Source organism: Hipposideros armiger, unplaced genomic scaffold (assembly GCF_001890085.2).
Source record: "Hipposideros armiger isolate ML-2016 unplaced genomic scaffold, ASM189008v1 scaffold_118, whole genome shotgun sequence".
NCBI lineage: Eukaryota > Metazoa > Chordata > Mammalia > Chiroptera > Hipposideridae > Hipposideros > Hipposideros armiger.
Genome location: NW_017731468.1, coordinates 1,682,260 through 1,708,740, shown reverse-complemented (window position 1 = coordinate 1,708,740; position 26,481 = coordinate 1,682,260). Strand labels below are relative to the sequence as shown.

At 35.2% G+C, this 26,481-nt stretch overlaps 1 protein-coding gene across 7 annotated transcripts in view; it reads left to right on the top strand.

Moving 5' to 3' along the window:
- Positions 1-26,481, top strand: part of EML4 (EMAP like 4) — a 143,616-nt gene that overhangs the window by 79,454 nt on the left and 37,681 nt on the right. For 4 of the 7 annotated variants that reach the window (XM_019647946.1, XM_019647943.1, XM_019647941.1 and 1 more), the window contains 9 exons: positions 1,349-1,477; positions 1,943-1,968; positions 14,392-14,515; positions 15,890-16,039; positions 18,280-18,349; positions 19,485-19,595; positions 21,655-21,750; positions 25,939-26,073; positions 26,188-26,323. In XM_019647946.1, the coding sequence (XP_019503491.1) occupies positions 1,349-1,477; positions 1,943-1,968; positions 14,392-14,515; positions 15,890-16,039; positions 18,280-18,349; positions 19,485-19,595; positions 21,655-21,750; positions 25,939-26,073; positions 26,188-26,323 (977 nt within the window). Of the gene's footprint in view, positions 1-1,348; positions 1,478-1,942; positions 1,969-2,168; positions 2,202-14,391; positions 14,516-15,889; positions 16,040-18,279; positions 18,350-19,484; positions 19,596-21,654; positions 21,751-25,938; positions 26,074-26,187; positions 26,324-26,481 lie in introns of all 7 variants that reach the window. The other 3 variants (XM_019647942.1, XM_019647940.1, XM_019647944.1) reach the window with 1 other exon arrangement.

The window sequence follows — 26,481 nt, the reverse complement described above, 5'->3', positions numbered from 1 at the left end:
TCTGTAATAATTAATATTTTAAAGTTATGAGAGGGGGAGAAGGAAGAAATGTTCTAACAATGTGTGTGAGCCTAAATTGGGGATCTAAACCTGCATGCTGAGAGTTCAGTGCGACAGCTGCCTTGTCAGCAAATATTTAGATCAACTTAATGAAGTTTGCCTGCTTTAGAAATGCTGGTTCCAACTGTATGATTAGGTATAGATATATTTTATCATCATACTTCTGTTTGGAAATCTTAGGAAATTTTAAACCGTTCCCAGAACTGGCTAGGATTTTAGTAAAATAAAGGACGACCATTCTTAAAAATTTTATATTTTATTTGATCAGTTTAATATTTTGCCTCAAGTCTCTAATGGAAAATTGGGAAAACAAAAACCCTTCACTTCACTGATGCATGTTTAACATTTTAAAAATGCTCTGTGTGTCACGCAGTTTCTTATGCTATCTAAATGGTTTGTAATTCTTTTGCCTGTTCTCATGTGGAGTTTTTTCTTGGATACAGCTCATTAATGTTATGCAACTTTGGAGTGTGTGTGGTTAAAGGTGGCTTTTTAAATAATAAATCTCTTTAAGGTTCTAATTTAACTTGGTATCTTCTTTGTTCCAGATCTTTTTTTCAGCTTCTTAAGGTCTCTTGGAAATGTGCTTGCCATTCTAAATTGCTCTTTGGATATACTATTGCAAGAAGTCTTGAACACTGGATGAGTTGTAGGATAGTTAGCAATGCAGCCCAAAATCCATTTATAAATATTAAAATTACACTTATATGGAATTAGTATTGGTAATACAACATTCTTGTGTTAAATTGTGTTTAGTTCTGGTTATGGGTAAAATTGTCTCCAAAAGATACAAACAAGAGTTTTACTTTTAGTCCCACAGTTTATTTAGAAATTGTCATTTTTACCATATATAATGTGGACATAAAAAAACAAAAATAGCAGCCCTTAGAAAAAAACTTAGAAAAAAGCCTTTAGAAAAGACTTAGAAAAAAGTACATGTTTTTTCATAGATTCACACAGTTTCACGAATTATGAGAAATAATGCTTCTTGGAAATTTAAGCAAGTGGTTTTTTTTCCTATTAACAAAAAAAGTACAGTTTATAAAAATCAGGTAATATTTGTTCTAATGAATTTTCTAAATAATAGTGACAATTATTAACACAGACTTGGTAATTGCTTTGCTTAACTCCTGCACTCATCCAGGCAGAACCTATCAACTAATCCTTCCTTCTCTTTTCTGGATTAGCTTTAGGAAATGTTAATTGCTGCTTTTGTTCTATTTATACTGTCAACTACATGCTATTTTACTGAGAATTTTTCTCTAAGAATTTAATATGTTTCTTCCAGCATAAAACGACCACCAACAACTGAAAAGTCACATAATTCGTGGGAAAATTCAGATGATAGTCGTAATAAATTATTGAAGGTCGTTTCAACATCAAAATTAATATCAAAAGTTATAAAAAATACAGACAAGTAAGTATGCTTTCTGAGTTATAACGAAATAAATGTATGCCTCTCATGTTTGCATGTACAATTAAATGCTTAGCTTGAATCCTTTTTTTAAAATAACCTATATTATAATTTATCTTTTTTCTTCTAAGTCCTTTTTTTCTTTTAATTGTTCTAAAAAAGGTGATGTTGCGCCTCAACATACAAAATAAATCAGTGATCCCATAAGATTTGAGTGTTTTTTTTAAGTTCTTTCTATGCTTTCATCATTTAGGTAATCTTATAGAATATCCATTGTTTTATAAAATAATATATATTAGTAGTTGAGACCAGTGAGATGCTTTTTAAAATACTGAAGCTTTTAAAATCACCTCTAGAGATTTATTTGGAGTATGGCCTAGGCATTGAAACTTTTACAGTTTCTTCAGGTGGTTCTAATGATCAGCCAAGTAAAATTATAAAATAAATGTTTTTGAATTCCTTTTGTAGGCATAAAGATGTCATCATCAACCAAGGTAAATAAAAATTTCCTTTTTAAAAATGTTTATGTTGCTTTTCTGCATCAGTTAAATTTGTACTAATTGATAGGAATATTGACTGTTTTCATTAACTATACTTTATTAGCTCATAGTAAGTAAACAGAAGTGCATTATTATAGTCTTTTTTAAAAATGCCCAGTTTTTATTGTAAGATATGTCATTTTTGTCTCAACCAGCAAAAATGTCAACCCGTGAAAAAAACAGCCAAGGTAAGAATAAGCTGCGTAGTTGGTCGCCTTCTAAGTTAATTTCTTCCTGGATCTCTTATTTGGCTTTTCATTATTTATGCTACCCGACTTTCCTCTAAATAAAGAAAATATGGTAATTTGAACTTGTGAATCCACCTACTTTTCTAAAAAGCCACCTTATTTCTGTGAGCTCTGAAGATTCAAGGTCAACAGTAGAAATAAATACATCATTACAAAGAAGTTTAAAACACGGGAATTTCCCCTCTTTTTCAAAACAATAAAAGTTGTACTTAGAAAAGCCATTTAAAAGATTGATAAATTTTAACTCAATTTCCTGTCTTGCCAACTTCATTGCAAATAATCACTCATTTCTTAAAGCTCAGACTGAAAATATAATAAGTCTAGCAAATCCATTTCCTCTTAAATTTTTTTTATATTATTTCTGACTACTTGCTGTTGTTGGCTTGTTCTGACCAAAAAGGAGAACAGACTTTCTGAAAATGTGTATTTAATTTAATTGCAAAGTAGGTAAGTTTTATACGTTAGTTTCACATTCTTCTTAGATTGCTTGCAAATTTAATTGAAGCATGCTATCTAAATGAAAGCATGTCCTTTCTGTGCATGCTTTATACAGTTCATTTCTATGTGTCATAATTATCTTTTTTTTCTGGGCTATTAACAATGTGGTTAAAATTTTTGTTAGAGATTTAACTTGACTCCTATGGACTTTTACTTTCTTTGGTTCTAATAGGAAAAGAAATATTTATTTTTAATCTTCTTTGTATTTTTTTTTTTTTTACGTAGACATTTTAAGTGAAGTTGAATTTAGCTGGCATTCTTCTCAGTCTTATTTTCTCCCTCTGTTATAATATAATATAGGTTAAGTAATGGTTGAAATACTTTAAGGAAAAAAAAGATTTTATTTACAAAGACAACTCTTATTACTATATAGCAAAGCATTTCTTTAAAAACAGAAGTAATAATATTTAGTGGAAAAAGTAGTGAATGGAGCATCTCTGTGTTTAGTGCTTGGTCCTGGGTCTTCTAGATAATAGCCTTGTGACCTAGGCAAAATGACAACGCCTAAGAGTTTTCTAATTTGACAATAATAACAACTATGAAAGCTTACTTCACATGACTGCTGAAGGATGAAATAATATATACGAAAATACTTTAAAAATAGAAGACATTGTAACTACAAAAAGGTGCTATTATTATTACATCTTTTGCTTAAAGAGCTTAAGTTTTATAAAATCCTTCTAGGGTAAATGAAAAGGGCTACCTGCCTCTTTCTCATGTTGTGGTATGTTCTTTGGAAGGAAAAAGGAACTTAAATTTAGGTGTATATAAGTGAGTAGTTTGTGTTGGTGACAGTTTTAAAAAATCTTCAGGTCTGTAGGTAAATAAATGCACTTAAAAGGGAAGGGTTTTGCTACAGAAGCATCACTAAGCAGGGTTTTAGCCAGTGTCTGGGAAGAAGGTAGGAATGAAAAGCTAGAAAAGGATGTAGAAAAATAAGTTAAATTCTGTTATAAGAATTTTAACTCAAAAAGATTGTCCCAGATGTTGCAGTTTAATCATGTCAAATGTTGCTTGCATTTAGCCTCATTTTTGGAATTCGAGTCTATTCCTTTGCCGCTTTAATCGGCTATGTCCTGTCTGCAGTACACTCTTATCACCAGTATACCTTCAGGGAGAACTCTTGTGTTTCAGCCCTTAGGTAGTTCAGGTGTGACTGAAATTGAGATGGAGTCTATGGAGAGAAGTGGATGGATTCTAGATGGTTTAGGAGATAGGTAGAGAATAAGAGATAAGGAGCAGAGGGAATCTAGAGAAAGCTAGTGTGAGCAACTAGGTAAGAGGCATCTAGAAGTAAGGAACATTTAATGAGGACTAGATGTATAGAAAAGAATAAAAGTTTGGTTTTGGACAGTTACACTTGAGTTGTCGATAAGACTTAATCTACCTGTAGAGATGTGTATCAAGCAACATAGTGTAGATGTTTAAACACATGCATTTTGGAGTCCAGAGACTGGATTCACTATTACTTAGCTATGTGACCTTGAGGTTACTTCACCTTCTTAAGTCTTGTTTTCTCATCTATAAGTGAGACAATAAAAAACCCTCAAAGGATTATTATAAAAATTAAAGCTAATGTGTTTAAACATAGTACCTGGCACATAGTACCAAGTACATTTTAGTTATTAATATATATGAGCCTAACTGTAAAATTTTGTACTAAAATATATAAAAGGAAGATGACAAGATGACCATTAAATAGATGACCTCCGTTTGATATAAATTGTAGATATATTTTAAAAGCTTGAGATTCCTTTTCCATAGCATATTTCACAGTACATTTTCTTACACTTCAGATATAATGCAAAATATGTGTTATTTTTGGACAGTCTTTTAAAAATATGATTTATTGATTTCTTTAGCTCTTTTTTGACAATGACAAGTGTGACTTGCTCCAAGCCGTCTGCCTATTTACGTTTGGTACATATAGGTGAGTGGTAGCAGGGAGAACTTAACATCAAAGGCTTGTGTCCTGCAGCCACAGCAGAGTAGAAGAACTGCAAAACTGCATATTCTGATCAGCACTTAGACAAAAGGAAGGAGACGTGGATGAAAGCAATAGGAGGTGGACCTGGAGGTATCCTGAGGCTACATGTGGGTGGAAGGACAGGTTATACCATGAAAAAGAGGCTCTTACTGATTTAGATAGATCTTTATCTACACGCAAATCCCAGAAGCCTAAACCCTTTTCATTACTCTCCTCCCTAATTCTGGTGGATTCTGCTCCCATTGCAAGAGAAATAAAGACTTAGCACATCAAGTTAAACTGAATTTTTCCTATAGGACTGTTTATTGTTAGATGTAGCAGTTAAGTTCTGGCGCAGTACTGTTCATTTGGTAAGTTATTGATTAGAAAGTTTTTTGAGCTAACTTGGGGGACTGTAAACACCTTTTATAAAATTATCTGTTGGGAAAAATAGATAATAGTCTGACAGATTTTATAATAAGCAAAATGAGTACAGCCTATAAGCTTGTCCTTATAGTTCTCGAGTATATTATAATTTTTTAAATATGGAAAGTAAGTGTCACATGTCCTCATTTCTAGGGTGGAACCTGAATGCCCTTAAATTATTACATGTCACTGTTCTTTTCAGGCTTGAATAATCTTCAATCATTTTCCCCTGTAACATCTAAAACTGGTGCTGTTTAGAATTAGTGTATAATTATCGTGTTTAGAACCTGAGTGATTCAGATCCCCACTGGAGAGAAGTCTGGTTAACTGAGGGAACGGAATTCAGGAGTCACCGAGTCGCGCTCTTCCTTCCTGTTATAGGCATCTGGCTGCTCTAAGATCAGATTCATTTCTTGCTTAACTACCGAATCAGTGCAGTGACATCCTTACTACAGGTGTGTTTAGATGGAAGAATACTATCATCATACCTTAGAAAATTGAGAAGCAGTTGGCTATTATTATTGCTATCACCAGCTACATGTTAAAAATGGCTTCGGATAAAAACTACTTTAAAATCATTTTAAAATACGCACTGTCTAAAATCCTTTGGTAATTTGTTCAATTAATCTAAAAATATAAAATCATTTATAAAATTAGAGGGAAAAATCTAAGTAATCATCATTTGAAAAGCTATTGCAGTTCTGATGTTTCTTTATTGTTCTATATCAAATATACATTTTAAAATTCAGTGATTTAACAAGTATTTATTGAGTGCTTATTTTGTCAGGACCTGTCTGTCCTACGCACTCGGATTCAGCAGTTACAATGTCTGAACTCTGTGGAACTTACATTCTAGATATAAGAAGCAGAGAATAAATACTTAATATGTCAGGTAATACATATTGGGAAAGAAAAAGGAGAGTAGAGAATTGCTATTTTATACAGAGTGGGTAGGGAAGACATTTCTGATAAAGTGATATTTGAGCTACCTGAAGGAAGTGAGTGAAATATGTGGCTGTCTGGAGAAAAGAATTTAATGAGCAGAGAAAACTGGAAGACCATTAACCCTGAGGCGAGAGCTTTCTTGCTATGTAAGGAACAGCAAGGTCATTGATCATAGTGTGCATGCCATTTTATATTTGTTAACCATTGCATTTATAAAATACTGATTGATTCGAAGCAGCAGGTGCTTTGTTGGGCACCTCACTTAGGAAAGGGAAGCAAAATGGTATAGTGGAAAGAGTGTACTATAAACATGAGACCTAGTTAGGGGTGAAATGACCTGTACCACAGAAATGTATAGAATCAGAATCCTCTATATAATGACTAAAATTATGAGTGCAAGTTGGGAAGGAGAAGCTCAAAATTCCATTTGCCAAAGGAAATTTTTAAAAAATGAAACATTGGTCATCTGGTAATTTTTTCTATGACTCTGAGACCTGGAACCTCAGTTCCCTCACACATAGTTAGGCTTATACTGGACATCACGAAGGGTCTCTAATTAATAACTTTTTTTTTTTTAAGATTTTTATTGGGGAATTGGGGGGATGGGAACAGTGCTGGGGAATTGGGGAAGGGGAACATACAAGTTGCTGTCGTTTTGTTCTTCAGTCTAGTTGTGGAGGACGTTGCTTCACTGGCCCAAGTTGGCACCATCATTGCGCTTTTCCCGGATGAGGTGTCACCGGCTTCTGGACGGACGGCGGCTGCTGGCCGCTCACGCTGACTGCTGGCTACACACGGTAGCCCATGGCAACCCACTGCAGCAGGGGCTGCAGCCTACGCTGGCACCAGTGGACTCACAGCAGCCCAGCTCCAGGTTGAGCTGTTGTTCAGCATCTTAGTTGTAGAGGGCAGTGTCACTGGCCCTCATGTGTGAGATCCGAACCGGGGCCCTTTGGCGTCCCAAACCAATGCTCTTAACCAATGCGCCACTCAGCCGGCCCTCTAATTAATAACTTTTTGAAAGCTCTGTTTTCACAGCAAATAGATAAATGAAGGGCAGCCCTTGTTCCTTCACTAACTTGTTTTAACCTACCTTTTAAAGAATTTGAATGCAGATGATTTCATTCAGTGCCTTGTGTTATTTTCTGACCTGTTGGCTCCAGGTATGTTCTGTCCAAAAACCTGATCATACCTGTGTAAACAGCATTGCATTTGAAAGAATAGCTAAAATTTACCTGTAAGGTATATAGGAGGAGAGTGTCCTACTGGCACTGTATATCATGTTACTTATTGAGAGAGAGGGAATATATTACCTGCAATTTGAAACAAACCAAAAAGTCAAAAGCCCGTAATTGAGCTACAGATAGTATCTTCCTTTGTTAGTACTGATATGGTACCCAAAAGTTTACAATTCCAGAATTTAGAGTGTGAATAAGGAGGAAGGGCAGGAAACTAAATACTGCATTTCAAAAAAAACACACACACAAAACTTCTAAAGTTTAGATCTTGGGCCTTTGAAAATAGCCTGCATAAACATTACTTAGACCCCTAGGTCTGGGCATGTTCAAGTATTCTCTGTATTGTAAAAGGAAATAAAAAACGGGACCTCTTTCTATTGGAGATTTTTTTAAAGCCCAGTGAAGCAGAGATCTGAGTTCTTGATGTTATTGGTAACAATATTCTAGATCAAAACATGTTTAAATGCTGTTCAGCTTTTTAAAAAATATAAACTATCCCAACTTCTAAGAATGGGTTCTTGTCATCCCTTTTCCTTATTTTTAGCTGAGAAAAAATAGCCCGACTGCCCCCTTTGGACATGGAGAATATGACTTTTCATAAGAGAACATCTAGTTTTGTGCATATTTATTTTATTCTGGTTAAACATTTTTTACCCATACTGCATTTTCACAACCATCGCATATTTTTTTTAATCTAAACTAAAAAATGCATTTAACCAGTAAAATCTCCATTCTTCAAACCTGCCAGTTAAGTGAGATAGCATAATTAGAAATCCATTTTGTCCAGAAATGGCAATTAGACTCCATGGTGTGTTTGCTCACTCTACCTTTTCCTGAAGCACTTTGAAAAGATTTTTGAAACTTTTGATAGGCGTAGCAGAAAAGAGATACAATTGATCAATGGCATATTCCAAGATTTCAAGAAAAGGCATGGTAAATCACGTGCCACATTCCTGAACTATACTCATAATTGGTTCTTCAAGGAACAGTTTCACCAAAAACATTCTGTTGATTATTTCATTTAAGAATGCTTTTTAAACTTTTTAAAGATTGTGAGTATTTTAATGTCTAAAAATGTGTGCAAATAATATAGCAATCGCCCATGTACTGATCAACCAGATTTATTAGATCTTTATATTTTGCTTTATTTTACTCAGCTTTTTAAAAAAGAAATAAAACAGGGCTGGCCGAGTGGCTCAGTTGGTTAAGAGCTCGCTCAAGAGTGACAGCTCTGATGGCCATTCCAGAAAAAGAGTTCCCAAATTGCTTTGAAGGGTGGACTAGGTCCTGGTGTCAGCACATAGCTTCCCAAGGGGAGTACTTCGAAGGTGACCATAGTGATATTCAGCAGTGAGGTATGCTGCACTTTTTCTAGGATGAGTTTGCAAACTTAATTGTCAGACCTCGTATATCAAGTCTTTTAGAAGTTTTATATTTTATATTAGTATAATAGACTTCTTTCCTATCTTTTCCCAAAGAAAGACTTTTTCAGGCAGTAAAAATCTAAAATGCTTACACAAACTCCCATATCTGATATATTCAGGTAATTTTATGACAATCACAGTTGTAAACAAAACAGCAAAGTGAAACCTGATTAAAGGAGTTTAGGTACAAGAAAGTAGTTAACTGCAAGTTGATTTATTACAGTAATTAGTATGAGTTGATTAGCTGATGTGTGAGACTTGTTAATGTCTCTGTTATAAGCTCCTAAGGGGCTAGGTTCACATCTCTTAGATCTTCATTATGTATCCTCACCCACCCCTCACCCCCAACATAATTAAAAATGCAATAAAATTTACCAGTCAGTAGGACTCTGCCTATAGAACAAAAAAGATTAAGGTAGTATTTTAGTAATTAGTCACAATTTTCGGACTTGGGTTCTTATCTTAGCCAGTAAAACTAACTGCATAATATTTGGCAAGCACCACAAGTAGGAATTTTAGAAATCTGTCAGATAAAAAGATTAGTTTATATCCTTCTGAATTTAACCCGCCCCTTTTTAAATTTGGGGATCTACATTTTTTATGATCTATTTTTACAGCTAGACCTTTGTAAAGGGATGAAATTTAGAATTTATGATAGTGCAAATCAAATTCCTATTTAAAGTCCAAAGATCCTTACAGATTACATTGTTTCATTGGAATTTTTAAAAATTATTACTACAGAATAGCTGGGTAATTAACTGGTACTTGAAATCTTTTGTTTGAAAATAAAGTATTTTTTAGAAAAGATTTTTAGCCTACCTAAAATGGTCTTTGTCACTTTCTACTATAAAATTGTAGTAATTATTTCTAGCATCTTGTTTACCTGTCTGTCATTTAGCTATATGGTTTTGGACAATAGAACTGGTAATATCAGAGAAAAAGCTCAAACTAAATAAAGATTCTTTATAATTTTCTGCCTGTTTGCTGTAATTAGATAACATCATACTCTACATGCTACATTTTCGTTAAATATAAAGTTCAAATTCCAGTTTTGGTAGACTGTTTAGTTCTAAAGATTGTAAAACTGAAAAAAAATGGATTCTGAAAGTAAAACTTTGAAAAAGGTGCTTTAAATAGTGGGCATTCTGAAAGTTCAGTAGGCTTTCTGCAGCTAGTAGTACCTATGACACAAGTAAGTATAGTCAGAGTCCAGACCCCTGAAGCTCTGCTTTTGTATTTGAAAGGCTTTATTATTTATTTTTTATTAAATAGAGCAGACTGTGAAAAAAACTGGGAAAACTGATCCTGGAGCACAGTGCCCAGTACTGACTTCCTTCTCCACTGTGCTTGAAGTTTTCTTTTAACTTTGTTATATATAATCTGGGAAAGATGAATAAAGTTTGGTAAGCATCTTTTTAAATGTATAAGCAACTTTAATAATCAGTTATTTACATCAGTATGAATCATTTCAACAGCACTGCTTTTCTTAGAACACCTGAGATAACCATCTCACAAAGTTTGGATTAGAGAATAGGAAGATCATTTTGCATTTTGGAGCACTTTGGTGAACAGGACAGCCTAGGGAAGATGCTAAAGCAGAGGGAAACAAAACCTGAGGAGGCTGAAGAGGAAGTGCTAGGAGGTGTGTCAGAAGGGCATTGAGAGGAAAGTGTAACATCAAATATTTCGAAGTTTTACCTAGCATTCACTCTTCTCAAAGATAATGGAGCAGAAAGATCATCTTCATCTTCTGTTTTACTCTCTGATTTCTTACTGTTGGGTCCAGAGTTCAAGCTAGTATTATTTGGATTATAAGTAAGCTGTATTGTCAGGTAATTGGACTTATGTGGACTAGCCTGAGGACCTCACCATTGTCTGAACAGTATTGTCCAATAGAAGCATGATGTGTAACACACATGTAAATTTAAACATTCTGGTAGCCACATTTTAAAAAGTAAAAAGACACAGGTAAGATTAAGTTTAATATATTGAACCCAGTATATCCAGAGTATAATTTCACTGTGTGATCAATATTTAAAAATCATTCATGAGATATTTTACCTCTTTTCATACTAAGTCTTCAAAATCTGGTGTGTATTTTACACTTAACAAAATATTCTCAATTCAGACAAGCCACATTCGAATTGTTCAATAACCAGTGGCTGTTATTTTGGACAGTGCAGATATAGAACATAGTTTTAGAATGAAAATGCTTCCCAAGTTCTAAATAATACATGAAATTTTGGAATACAGCCTAAAAACTCATTTGATCTCTCTGAGCCTTTGTTTTCCCTTCTGTAAAAGTGGGTTGGACTAGGTGAGCTCTGAGATTTCTTTTAGTTCCAACATTTATATTTGTCTAGAGAAATGAGCCAGTGGCATACATGGTATTTTTATTAACAGTATCCCACAAAATTTCTTCTGTCATTTAGCTATCATTGATCAGATTCCATTAAGAATATTTATTTTATTTGAGCATAAGCTAGTAAGTGGTAAAGCTAGGATTCAAACCAAGGTCTGTCTTTATCACCAAGCTTCCATGCTCTCCACTATAGTGTACAGCCTTCCTCTCAGTCCCAGGAATTTTCATGGTGCCAGGTAGGAGATAAAATGTTGAGATTAATTACATTTCGGTAAGCAGCAGCTTTATTACTGAATACTCATAGCCCTATACTGTGTTTACTGATTATCATGAGATAGACAATTTCATAATTTCTTTTCCTTACATTCTTTTTCTGGACCACCACGCCTTTTAATGTTACTGATCTCATACTCTTCTCTGACCAGTCCCATGGCCCACCCTATCCCCTTGACTGGGGTAAAACAAACAAATTGTCCGTTAGGTCCTTTGACTGTAAGATCAAGAAGGCTGACAGCCTTAAGAAAAAGTCTACAGTGAGAATTTGACTCAACAATGATTGACGAGGAAAGAGGCTCTTCATCTATATATTTTACCTAATTCCCAAGGTAAAGGCTGTCTTCTAAAAAAAAAAAGAGGTTGTAAACTAATGACCCTGTGTGCTGTATGCAGGCCAAAGGTGTTGTTTTCACATGATATTTTATTTTCCCTGTTTTGGCAAAGGAGTAAACATTTTAAAATTGTAGATTTTGCAATAAATTATAGGTTTCCTACTCTTGAAAAATGAGATCTAGCAACACTGGGCCCATACATTTCATGGAGTTGACTAGCTGCTGCCACCCCAAAATGGGGCATGGGATATGCCAGTATCCCCACCCCAACCAATCATCCTGTATTCCCCCACTGCTCTCATTTTGCATTTCCTGCCTGGGCCTGTAGATATTTGAGTTTGTGACCCCGTTTTAAAGTGTACATGATAAAATCAGCAGAGTTGTAGCTTATTTGTCTACACTTGCTGTTCTGTGGACAGTCACTTGAAAGCTTATGAAGAGATATTACGGTGTGCTACATTATGTTTTATAAGCAGTTCCTAGACAGTGTTTAGAGTGAGACACATTCTTCTCAACGGGAAAGGAATTAAATATTGTCGAGCACATCATATTTTGCGTTACAGTGTGATGTCTTATTTAATCTTATTTAATTCCGAGGAGGAAGAGGAGTACTTCATGTATGAGGAAAAGTGATGCCAAAGTCGCACAGCTAGTGAGGGTCCCAATCAGTCTTCTTCCACAGCTCGTGTTCTTCCCACTATAATATATTGTCTCCCTCTCAGTCCCAGGAGTTGTTTGCAGTGCCTAGATTATATACTTAGCCTCCAACATATATACTGGCAGTTTGCAGGCAAGGAAAGCATTTTCATCTATGCGTTGCCGTTTTATATTATACTAGGAAAGCTGACAAGCACTAGATAGATGGTTCCTTTGCTTTTACATAGTTGCTTGTGCTGCTTGACAAGTTATAAAGAAATCAATACAGTATTCTGAGCTGTCTCTATTAGCAAAGGAGAGCATTTTCTTTGCTTTGATACTATCCCTAACCTACTTCCTTTGTTGGACATACAGTCTCTTCTAAGCGGTGATAGAAGCATTTGTCAAATGTGTTATTTTTTCATTCAGAGAGCATTATGATAGACAACTCTGATCAAAGATCCTGGAAGAAATTCCAAAGGACAGGATATCTGCCTTTAAGAATTTATAGTCTTAAAAAAAAAAAAAACTAGAGTAAAAATTATATAACAAATTCACAACTGTAAGAAAATAAAGTGTACAAAAAAGGACAAAAGGATACAGATCAAGGTGACTGCAGAAGGGAAATAGTTGCAGCTGGTAATCATTTAGTTATCATCAAAGTTCAGCTGTGCTAAAAATCATCAGGAAGCAGAGCCCACTCTTAGATTCAGAAGTAATAAAGACACACATCATGTGGTATTACAACCACGATGTGGGAGGTCTTAGCCTGTTCTTAGATCTTAGAGGCTGAGCACACTGTGAGTAATAATAATAAAAATAACTTGAACTTCTCACCCATAACAAGCACAGTTTTAAAATCTGACTCTGAAGAAATAGTTGTAGACATTCAGCAAAGTAATTTGTCTTTCATTCTTCCATGGTTTGCATTATAGAAGCTACTGAATTATATGCTCTTCTCCTTAGTAGCCTAGGTCATTATTAGAGGTCCTAAGGTTGTATCATCCTCTGGGTTAGGACCACGTTTTCAGTCTATTTCTAATGCTGTTTTCATACTACGCCAGACAAGTTGGCAAGTGCTAGACACTTCCTGTGATTTTGTACTCAGTCCTTTACTTTCTCCTTCTCTTTCAGGTTCCTTTGTAACCATTTCACTATTAACATTTATTAAACCTGTCTATGTAGGTGGGAATGGTGGTGCCAGGGATTTTTTTTTTTTCTTAAGGAGTAAGAAACTATCTCATCTGTTTGGTTAAGTGAAGTATTGTTTCCATTTGTAAAAGGTGTATAATATTGATTTGATTCTAGAGTTGTCTTTTTAACATTTTTTATTTTAGACTGTTACAGATCTTCTAAACAACTATTGGTTTACGTAAATAAAGGTGTTTTAGAACCTGTGCTGCTAATTACAAGCTGTTTCCTAGCACTGTCTTTAAAATGTTTAGTGTATTATAATTTAATTGCTTAAATCCAAGGCTGATTGTAGCCACAATTGTGAAGTAGGGGCCATTGGTCCTGCTTCCTCCCAGCTCGATTCACTGCCAAGTGCAGCAGAGCTCTTACTCTTTCCGTCCTGACTTAGGAGGGTATTTGACTCCTCACCTCGTGGTGTTTTCTGAGGCCATGATTTCTGTATGTCATTAAACATCAGTGGCTTTGTCAAGTAGTATGGTAGATGTGGTTGTTGACTACCCTGATAATCTCTCTTCTTTTCAACTGTCAGAGAAACTTCTATCACAAAAATACTTTCTTTTGCATTTTTCAACCTCAGCCTTCCTGGCCATGTTGAAATGTGTCAGCTTCTACAGATAAATTATATTTTAATTACAGAACTATTCTCATTTAAGGAAATAATTAGTTTTTTTTCTTACAATGTTTTAGACTAGGTCTTTATACAAAAAACCAATCATATATAATGAGACTACAACTCTAGTTATTTTTTGTCAGTTTTATTATATCACATTAATAATTCACTATGCTTGTTCAGAAAAGACGCCTGACTTAACTTTTGTCTTGTGTTTCAACAGAAGGAGAATATATTAAAATGTTTATGCGAGGTCGGCCAATTACAATGTTTATTCCTTCTGATGTTGACAACTATGATGACATCAGAACAGAACTGCCTCCTGAGAAGCTCAAACTGGAGTGGGTGTATCCTTTTCTAACATGACAGCAAACTTGTTTGCTTCATTTAAGAAAAATTAGTTTACCTAACATCTATGAAAGATTTTTTTTTTTTTTTTAGCTGAGCCATCCCGCCACCTGTTGGCAGCTCACGGCTGCTCAGCTCGGGCTGACTCGAACCGCTGTTGCTCAGAGCTCAAACTCTTGAGCGAGCTCTTAACCAACTGAGCCACTCAGCCGGCCCTTATGAAAGATTTTTATACCAAAAAAGAAAATGTAATAAACATCCACTTGAGAAAGTAAAGAGATGTCATCTCTGATCCTTTCACATGTTACATATATTTTGCTATTAGCAATTTAAAATCATCAAAATTAATACCAATATTCGGTGATTATCATGGCAGATATTTGTGATGTGGTAGAAAAGGCATTGGACTGGAATTGGAAAACTAGTGTTTGAGTCTTGGCTCTGCCACTTACCCCCAGTGAACCTTATTTTCTTCATTTATAAAAATGGGTTAATAACCCCTACCTCACTGGCCTGTTATAAGACTTAAATAAGAAAACATTGGCTAAGTATTTTGTAACCTGTGAAATAATGTGAATTATTTTATTGATCAGGTAGCAAGGTTGCTTCTAATTCCAGAATTAACTTCAGTTCTCAGCCAGACCTTTTTTAAAAAAATGACTACATAAAATGGAGCTCTCCTAATTTCACTCAGAAATTCTCCCTTTTAGAACCTCCAAGAAACGCACAGTGCAGTAGAAGGGAGCTAAGAGTGTGAACTGCTTTCTGCCTCCATTTTCCTGCATCCTCTTCCCTCACCCCTTGAATCTTCCCTCCTTTGGCAGAAATTAGCTTGGGAAATCTCACCAATTCTGTAACTCCCTACAACTTTTTAAGACACTCTGCCTACCAGACTGTGTCTGGCTATCTCTCGTTCATCATTTAGGTCAAGTGTAATGCCACTTTCTCAGGTAGCCCTTCTTTTGATCCCTCTCTTTCCATTTAAATTAGGTTCTCCTTTAATCCTTCTTCTGGCATCCTGTTCTTTTTCTTTCCACAATTTCTAGTGATACATTTGATGTTTATTTCTGTTGTCTTAGCCAGAACAGAAGCTCCGGAAGCACAGGCCCCACATTTGTTTGTATGTTCTGCTCTTTGCCCGACACATCAGGAACTCAATACGTATTTGTTTGTTGAATCAGGAAACTAAGATTTAAGCACATTAAAAAGACTCGGGGTTATACAAGAGATAAAGACAGGACATGAGTTTTCTAGTTCCAGTCTCGTCCTATTTACATTATACCTTTCTGATTTCCTTAAATATCCTTGAAAAAATTGTTAATTTAACGCCTTGAAAATTATGTTTATTAAAAACCTTGACTCTTTCTTTTAAGATATGGTTATCGAGGAAAGGACTGTCGAGCTAATGTTTACCTTCTTCCTACCGGGGAAATAGTTTATTTCATAGCATCAGTAGTAGTACTATTTAATTATGAGGAGAGAACTCAGCGACACTACCTGGGTCACACAGACTGTGTGAAATGGTTGGTATCATTTAACATTGTTCTTTTTTTTATTTCATGCTCTCACTTTTTTGTTTTAATTTGGTTTTATTGGAAATGATTTCTTGTGGAGACCTCAGAATTTCAGGATATTATGGTCATTCTGTAGAATACATTTTTAAAAGAAAAAGGACTTACAGACCTCCAAAATGGTTGCTATGGTATCAGCAGTCATAGAACACTGTGACCTTTAAATTACGATTGGGACCTCTTCTGCTTTCTCAGATCTTTTATGGTCCTTTTCTTCTGGCCTGCAGTATCAAATATATATGGAGCACACTAGACTTTTACAGAGATCTGAGAGTGATTATTGGTTCTGAGTACTCACTGAGACTTTAGTCTATGCAGATAAATTTTGGGCTTGAGGCTTTTCATTTTGAGAGAAAGAAATCATGGCTGAATAAGGATCGTAAGTATCCCCTAGGGTGTCAAACTAAAAATGTGAGAACTCCTTTTAAATGGTTTTAAATTATTCAGTTAATTTTGCTGCTACTTAGTTAAGTTCAATCATTTATTACTGAAATTCATTATTTTCTAACATTTAAAAGCTTCTCTATGTCAGTACTATTTTGGCAACTATATCTTTATCACAAAAAAAATGACTATTAGAATATTATATAGATAGTGTTAAACTTTTAGAGATGATTAAAATACTACATTTTATACTGGAAGAATAATATATGTACAGATTTATTACATCATTGTTTGTGGTAATAAAGATTGGAAACAGCCTAAATGGCTTTTAGTTGGCATTAGTGAAATTGTAGTGTACCCATAGGTTACCATGCAGCTATAAAGAAAGAATGAGGAAGCTCTTTGTGTGTTAATATGGAAAGATCCTTAATAATATATACTCCTAAGCACAAAGCTTAAAGAGCAGGAAGATGTGCATAGTATTTTACCATTTGTAAAAAGTAACTGGAAAATAAGTATGTATCTTGGCCTCCACATATGTAAGTTTTTTCCAGAATTATTAATAAGAAGAAACTGATTATAGTGATTATCTGGTTGGGTTGTAGGGAGTGTGGGGATAGTAGAGGTAGGTAGATGAGATTTTAGCAGATGGAGCAGGGTAGCAAAGAGACTTTTCTCATATCTTTTTATAGCTTTTGATAATTAAACCATGCAAATGTATTACCTAATCCAGAAATTTTACTTTTTAAAACATATTTTAAAAGATCTGAATTACTTACGGTAAAATATTAATGTGTTAGATTTTTAGTTACTTTTAATATAGTTGATCTTAATAAAGGACATAAGCTATTTAAGTAAGAGGAAATAAAGAAACATATTGGTAACTTTAGCCTCCTTAGTAATCAAATTAAAACAAGATACCATTTATACCAATCAAATTGTCAGGGCATTTAAAAAGGTATAATTCGTAATCGGGAAATTGTAGTGAAACTTAAAACATTTTTCTTGTGACAATTTAAATTGATTCTACTCTCTGGAAAGCAATATATAACAAGAACAAACAAATTTATATTCTTAGTTGAGCTTGCCCCATGGCTGCAAGATGTGGAAAGATTCTAGATATGGACATGAAGACATCTTTTAAACATTTTTGCTAGTCACTCATACGTTTATCATGAAAAATGTAGGCATATGTGCTGTCCTACGTTTAATTTGTACTTAAAAGTCCCTTGCCCCAAGTTTGACCTGTAAGAGTTGGGCATTAAGAACTGATCACAAGGTTGAAAGCCCTAAGTGTGAAGATGTCCACTGTTGTGTTCCTTTGTAGAAAGTAGAAATGATAGAGGAGCTGTTAAGCCAGTGATATGCATAAGGATTAGGTAGCAAAATGGAAAAATGCTTATGTTTTAATAGATTAAATTACACAATAAATACCGCATCTTCACTATAATAATGCCATGTGAATATGTATGTGAACCAGAGGTGCAGGACTAGAAAGAAACTTGTACAAATGAAAGCAGTTTAATTTGTCATGCCACAATTGTGAATAACTATTGTCTTCAAATTTAGTGTTCCATTAATTTGTCTGTTGAGTTTAAGAAAGAAAGAAGTACAGCTGAAAACTTAGAAAAGAAATCCTTCAATACCTGATGTTTATTTGATTTGCTAAAGAAAAGAAATGGGCCACAGTGAGATTTTTTTTTTTAACGATTACAAAATCTATTTGTTTGAAAAATGCTTACACTAAGGCATATTTCTGCTGTTTCATATTACCTGTATTTAAAATTGTTGTTATTACTGCTTTTCAGCCTTGCTATACATCCTGACAAAATTAGGATTGCAACTGGACAGATTGCTGGAGTGGATAAAGATGGAAGGGTGAGTGGTGTGGTTTTATGCCTTCTATACCTAGTGACATTACTGTTAGAATGGAATTGGTGGTGATTTTTACCACATCTCATTTTATTCTTCTAAGATTTAACTACTAGGAGATTTCTAATATAAATAGGAGAAAATATTAGAATGTAAGAAGAGTCCAAAAACAAAAGAGAACCATACTACTTAAATATTCTTTCTCCTAAAAAAAGAAAAAAAAACAAGTGTTCTCCCAAAGGAAACTATTTACTTGTAAAAATGGGAGAACTGATAACTTTGTTACTATTTGTTGTTGTTTTTTTAACATAGAATAACTTATCAATGTGTGCAATTTCCCTAAATTGATGAACCCCTTGATTTTATATATGAGTAGAACTGGTAACACTTAAAAATTTTCAGTTACTCTTCAATATTATTAAATAGGCTTACATAACAAATTCCTTATTTGTAAGAATCAATAGTGAATATTAATGATAACTGATTAGCAATATATGACTATACTCATTACATTATCTGGCTTCAGTTTCTTTGATGAAAAAGAGTTGGAGGGGTTATATTAAGTGACTTCTAAGACCTCTTCCAGTTCCAGATTTGTTTTAAGGACTTTGCTTAGCAATTTATTGAACCCTGATTTTTAAGAAGTATTACGTTCCCAGGAATAAAGGTAATGTTAAAAGCAGGATATCAAGAGCACATTTGCCTAGGTTAGAATCCTGACTCCAGCTTTTAATAGCTTTATAACTTTGGGCAGTTATTTAAATCTCTGTGTCTCAGTTTCCTCATCTGCCAAATGGTGATTACAATACTGCATAGCTCAGAGGATTATGATGATTAAATGAATTAATACCTGTGATGTCCTTAGAATAGTATGTGGCACTTAGTAAATACTCAAATCATCTGCTGCTACTATTATTATCACTGTTGTTATTTCCTTATTTTCATGGTCTGAGAAGAAAATACCTGCTCGAGATTCTTTGGGGGCATGTCTAAATGTAGTAGTTATTTTTTATTAGATATTTATTCATCCCTATTACTTTTTAAAGACAGCAAACACTTCCTTGTTGTCATGGTATTTGTTTGCATCCACCTACAGAGCAGTTAGTCCTGATAACTTGTGTTTTTCCCCTTGTTTTTGCAGCCTCTGCAACCCCATGTCAGAGTGTGGGATTCAGTTAGTCTATCCACACTGCAAATTATTGGACTGGGAACTTTTGAGCGTGGAGTAGGATGCCTGGATTTTTCAAAAGCGGTAAGTAACAAATTTTAAAGGAGTGAGCAAGCTGCACAAAGAAGCAGAAAAGAAGCTATGCTCAGTTTTATGGGTATGTGTTCATAGAAAGTGATCAATCGGAACGGAAAACTAAGATGTTAGCTGTTGCTTAACAATGGCCAGCATTTTAGCCTAAGTACGAAAGTACTTTGGTTTAGATAGGATCCAGGATATTATACTTAATTATACTTAATTTTATTCTGCTCTGAAATAGGATTTCAGTGTAGTAGCAGGAAATGGTTATAGGAATACATACATAGCATAGTAAAACTGAAACAAACAATAAGATGTGCTTTTGTTCAGCTTGAATAATGGAGATCAGTTTTATTTAGAAAATTCACAGACATGAAACTTAGTCTATTCTGAACAAATACTGTCTTTTCTTAGAATCATGTTGGAGCAAAAGAAACAATCAGACCTTTGTTTTCACTAAAATCATGAATTACCTGGGTTTTCAATTGATAACAGCGTGAGTTTAAAATTCAGTGTCTAGCAATTTTACCTAATCCTTGAGGTGTTACTCTGAGGGCAAAATCAAACAGGATGTTACTCTTTTAAACATCCTATTTGTTCTTAAATTATATATAATTATTACAGCGTATACAGGAGACCTTCTACATTTTAGGCTTCATAATTTTAATTTAAATATCCCTCCAGATTTTATTGGGCCTCATTCACACTTTAAAATATACTGTATTTCCCCATGTATAAGACATACCCTTTTCCAAAAAATTTGGGGTCTAAAAACTGGGTGTGTCTTATACAGTGGTTGTAGCTAATGTTTGGGAGTTTTGACAGTGATGAGGAGTTGTATGAATTTTATGATGAATAAAACTTTAGTTCAATAACTTTAATACATTTTTTTTCAAATTTTGGGCCCCAAAATTAAGGTGCGTCTTATACATGAGAGCGTCTTATACATGGGGAAATGTGGTATTGACGTATTCATGTTATCTCTTCAGTTCCTAGCTATCAGTGGCTGCATTCTCGAGTATGGGAGATTTGTGGCCCATGAAGGAGGAAGGGACATTTTTAGAGCAGAAAGGTGAATTTGGGTGGATATAGGAATTTTGCTAACTTGAAGGCACTGAATGTTGGTGGTCAAATGGGTCAGGAATTGAGAGAAAGGCATTTAGAAAAGGAAATAATTATATTACCAACCCCCACCCCAACCTCCCAAACTCTCTGTTGCAGGAACTGTTGTCATTTTGTTGATACTGCTGTTACAGTGTTAAGACTTGGATTGCCTCATGTTCTAACTTATTTTCCTAGTTTAGGTAATCATTTCAATACAGGCTAAAAGAAAGTTAAAGAGAAGAGTAAAGTAAGCTCTGCTCTCTCTCAGTACCTCTCCTCTTTCTTCATCACAGTATTTCCAAGTCAACAGACACATAAGGCATATACTGCAAATCCTACTAGGGAAGAAAACCAATTTTTAAATATCACCCCCAGTTTTCTTTCTTAAACTGGGAAATTTAAATTATGTGAATGAAAATGGTTTTGGAAAAATAGAAAGGAATTTAGTTATGTTTTCATTTATCATGTTTATTCATATTAACATAAACCAGGTATATCATGGAAAACTGAAATTGGCAAACTTTAAAATAGCCATTAATTTTAGTTTGTTCCATCAAACTTTCAAAATTTAGTCAGGTGCCAAATTATGAAATTATGTACATTTCATCCCTCAAGGGAATATACTTTAGATACAGGAAGGCAAGAGGGAAGCGTAAGAGGCAGGAGGGACTGGAGTTTCTGCAAAATGGATTATCTGCTACCTCTGAATGATAGAAGTGGCAAAAGGGCAAATGGAAATCAACCTAGGGGAACAAATTAAACATAGAAAATATTTCTTGAAAAGAATATTACATTTCTGAAGAAAGTACAGTTTTAGTAGTTTATTCATTATATTTCAAGGAACCATGTGTTTAAAGGATTTGGGATCATCTTAATGTTGGCAGTTTTAATAATACGGCATTTCTTAGAAAATCGGCCTTATCTGAGATTTTTAAAATGCCTTTAATTGACTTTTCTTTAGGATTCAGGTGTTCATTTATGTGTTATTGATGACTCCAATGAGCATATGCTTACTGTGTGGGATTGGCAGAAAAAATTAAAAGGAGCAGAAATAAAGGTAAATCAAAAAATATTTTTAATTGAGCATTATATTTTAGTATACATTGTTTTTCAGATACTTGGAAGTAGATTGCACATCCTTAATTTGCAAGAGCACATCAACTGACCAAATTCATCAGATTTATTGATTTGTCATCTTTATGATATTAAGGATGCCAGAATACCATTCTTATGGCATTCTTAAAAATAGTCAAGCAACTTCAGCCAATTTCAGTGTTATTTCAGACACATTGTGCTACTGAAATGTCAAAGTAGGTGGGTGTGTAACTCAAAATTAAGACTGAATATTCTACTTGGCTGCTTCTCCTTTAAGAAAATGTATTATTTCATTCAATCTTTAAAGTTTTAAAAATTAAAGGAAAATTTCAACCCTAGGAGTACGGCTGACACATAACTGAAAAGCTTATGTAATGAGAAACTTTTGGTCTTAATTATGTTCGTGGGATCATTTCATAAAATGCTACAGCATAGTTTATAGTTGCTGTAGAATAGTGTTGATCCCTGTGTGTGATGGATCAGGCTATAATTTGTAAGAGAAGAATGTAAGGTTAGCATTACAACTGCGTTCACGTGGGTCAGAAATGGCCTCCTTCTGACAGGCTTTCAAAGGGATTCAGAGTGTCAGGGTGGCTAAAAAAAGCCTATGACATGTTTGCTGTACTCTTAAATAACATCACATTCCTCTTCAATTGCTTGCGTGTGCATGTGCTCTCAGCAGTTTTGTTTTGTATAAGCTTCAAGCTTTCAGCCTGTTGGTTGAAAAGAGGTTATTTCTTTTAGTGTAAGTTAATCTTTTGAAACAAATGGAGTAGATTTGATTGTACTTGAAAGGAATGTAAGATGTCAGGAAACCTCAAACTTTAAAAAAACATCAATGAAGATATAGATTGCCTTTCAGCCAGCATTCATAGGGAAGTTATACCGAAGTGAAATATATGAATTTTGGTCTTTTGTAGTAAAGAGTACCAGATGAAGTTTTAATGGTTTTCCTCCTCCTGGCCATTCCTTGATCTACAATAGTTTCCAGGACCTTAAGCTGGTATTCCTCAGAGTTATATCTCATGTCCTCCGCTGATACCATATACTGCCACTAGGCCTTAGTCACTGTCTGCTCTGTCCCACATCAGATAGTGAACTCCAGCCCTGATCTGTCTCACAGATTTAAACCTACATTTCTTTCTGTTTGCATCTGTATTTGAAGTTCTATTCCCGCAAGTCAAAATCCACATATCCACATCTGTTCTAATCATCTTTCTTAGCCCTCAGCCAGTTTCACCGCTCAGTGATTAACACCAGCTTCCACTTGGTCGTCCAGGCCACATACTTGGGCATCATTCATGACTCCTTCCGCGCGTCTCACATCAACCAGCCAGCAGGTTCTTCAAACTCTGTCCCAAATGTCTGTATTAGACTCTCTCTAGTGCAAGTGACTATAAAACACCTAAAGCTGATTTAAAGAGAATGTATTGATTCATGTTTAGAGAGGAAAAGAAAACCTCTAGTAAAGATCATAGGGGAATTGTGAACTTTTCTGTTTATATAATACACATCAATAAAAAGTTAAAATACCCTATAAGGCTACATTCTTACCCAAAGTGATTTAATTTCATAGATCACTTCAATTTATGTCTTGAATATCTTATCACTAGCACCATAGGTTTGCACACTGGGAATATTTGTAGTTAGTTTTTTGGGGGTTTTTTTTTAGATTTTTTTTATTGGGGAATTGGGGGATAACAGCTCTGGGGGAATTGGGGGAAGGGGAACAGACAAGTTGCTGTCGTTTTTGTTCTTCAGTCTAGTTGTGGAGGACGTTGCTTCACTGGCCCAAGTTGGCACCATCATTGCACTCTTCCCGGGCGAGGCAGATCAGTCGCCGGCTTCTGGACGGCCGTTCACTGCTGCTGCTGGCCGCTCACATTGGCTGCTGGCTACATACAGTAGCCCATGGCAACCCACTGCCACAGGGGCTGCAGCCTACGCTGTCGTCGCCGGCGACTCTCGGGAGCCCAGCTCCAGGTTGAGCTGTTGTTCAGCATCTTAGCTGTAGAGGGCAGTGTCAGTGGCCCTCATATGTGGGATCTGAACCGGGGCCCTCTGGTGTCCCAAGCCAGTTCTTAACCATCGTGCCACTCAGCCGGCCCTGTAGTTAGTTTTATAACCCTTGATTAATCAGTTTGACATAAGATTCAACTGTCAAGTAATCTTGACTTTGTCTAAGTGAAAACTGAGGACTATTCAGTTTTTAAACAGCAACATCATCCTAGAAAAGAGATGACTAATTTTTGCTGTGTTATTAACACATTATGTTTAAAATTTGCCTTGACCGGCTAGTTATATTTAGTTCCATACTAAACATTGTGGCGAATACTGTAACAAGAGGAGATACTGCCCTTTTTCTTTGTTTTATAACTTGATAAGAGGAAAAGCATTTAGATTAGATTGTTAGGCTTTTATTTATGTGGCTATACGAGGCCACAGAGCCCAAATGTTAGTAATAGGAATGTAAAATTTGCGGAAATATTGGAGCCATTGGAAAATTTTTTTATTAGGTCCATTTTTTCAAGTGTCATTTTATTAGTGTAAGAATATAAAGCGTCTTGTCTTTAACTCATTTTGTTCATAAGATTACCATGTTGGTTTGCAGTGAGAAAATGCTTCCATACATATGGAATTCGCTAAGTTAAAAAAAGACATTAAAAATCACCCCTGCAGGGCTGGCCGAGAGGCGCATTGGTTAAGAGTTGGCTTGGGAGCACCATCTCTGAGCAGCAGGACCCGGGTTCAGATCCCACGTGGGCCAGTGAAGCGATACCTTCCACAACTAGACCGAAGAACAAAAGGACATCAACTTGTCTGTGCCCTTTCCTTGATTCCCCAATAAAATCTTAAAAAAAAAAAGATCACCCTGCAGGTGAACAATAAACAGCTTTATAAGCATATAGATTTCACCTCACTATTAAGTTTGAATAGGTGCTTTACTAAAATATCAATTTAGTAAGAATTCAGTTATTTACTGAACATATTGAAATACACTGTTTTTTGTGGTTTTTTTTTGAAGGCATCTGAGTGTAGGATCCTTGTAGTGTTTTTTTTGGTTTTTTTTAGAGATTTTTATTGGGGAATTGGGGGATAACAGCTCTGGGGAATTGGGAGGAAGGGGAACAGACAAGTTGCTGTCGTTTTGTTCTTCAGTCTAGTTGTGGAGGACATTGCTTCACTGGCCCAAGTTGGCACCATCATTGCTCTCTTCCTGGGCGAGGCAGATCAGTCGCCGGCTTCTGGACGGCCGCTCACTGCGGCTGCTGGCCGCTCACATTGGCTGCTGGCCACACACGGTAGCCCATGGCAATCCACTGCCACAGGGACTGCAGCCCACGCCGTCGCCGGCGACTCACGGCAGCCCAGCTCCAGGTTGAGCTGTTGTTCAGCATCTTAGCTGTGGAGGGCAGTGTCACTGGCCCTCCTATGTGGGATCCGAACCGGGGCCCTCTGGCATCCCAAGCCAGTTCTTAACCATCGCGCCACTCGGCCGGCCCTGAAATACACTGTTTTTAAAACATCAGTAATTTCAGTGAAAAACTACTTGTAATTCATTTGTGACTTTCATGCCTGTTTTCTTTTTTTCCTCTAGTCTTTTTTAAACTTTTACCTTTTCTAAGTTGGTTTTTTTTTTTGAGGAAATAGCATAAAAGCTTTTTGTTTTTTATTTCTACATGAATCATTAGTGACCATTCTCTATCTACTTTTTAAGGCTTTAGCCTAAGAGGCTGAATCTCTAAATCAGTAATATTTTCTTAAATAAATTGCATGATCGATAATAATAGTACAAAGAAAGATAAGACTTTTTTAAAATCAAAATGGCAGTACCTTTAAGACAAATGTACTTTGCTCTAGCATTTGATAGTTTTAGTGTACTTTTCCCTGACTGCAAGAAACTACAATAATCTAAAATGTCTTCCTAGTGCAGAGTTATTATACATAAATAGCATAAAAGATGATATAATAGTATAAAGGTATCAAATATCGTTATAAAAAGTTATTAAAATTTTTCAAGAAAATAGATCTTGGAACAAAAGGCATTTTCTAAAAATTTTTCCCTGTGTTTGATTATCGGTAACTGTAATTGATACTTGATGGAAATAAGGATATACTTTCATCTAAAGCTTTATTCATTTTTCCACAGACAACAAATGAAGTTGTTTTGGCTGTGGAGTTCCATCCAACCGATGCAAATACCATAATAACATGTGGTAAATCTCACATTTTTTTCTGGACCTGGAGTGGCAATTCACTAACAAGAAAACAGGGAATTTTTGGGGTAAGGATCAGAATGTTATAAGTTCATTATAAATCTTTAATTTTTTAATTGTTGAGTAAGCATAAAGTCATCATGCCAAAGGGAAAACTAAAAATTCTCCTCGTTTCTTTGTAGAAATATGAAAAACCAAAATTTGTGCAGTGTTTAGCATTCTTGGGGAATGGAGATGTTATTACTGGAGACTCAGGTGGAGTCATACTTATATGGAGCAAAACTACTGTAGAACCCACACCTGGGAAAGGGCCCAAAGGTACAGTATGCTCATAGTAGTCATTCCTTTTCAATGTGCACATACTGCCATTGCCGTCCCATCTCTTACCCAGACCAGGGGAGAGAGAACTGCAGTGAAACAGTATGGGAGCCAGTGACATACTAATGGTTTTAAGGTTCTTCATGATGATTTTTATG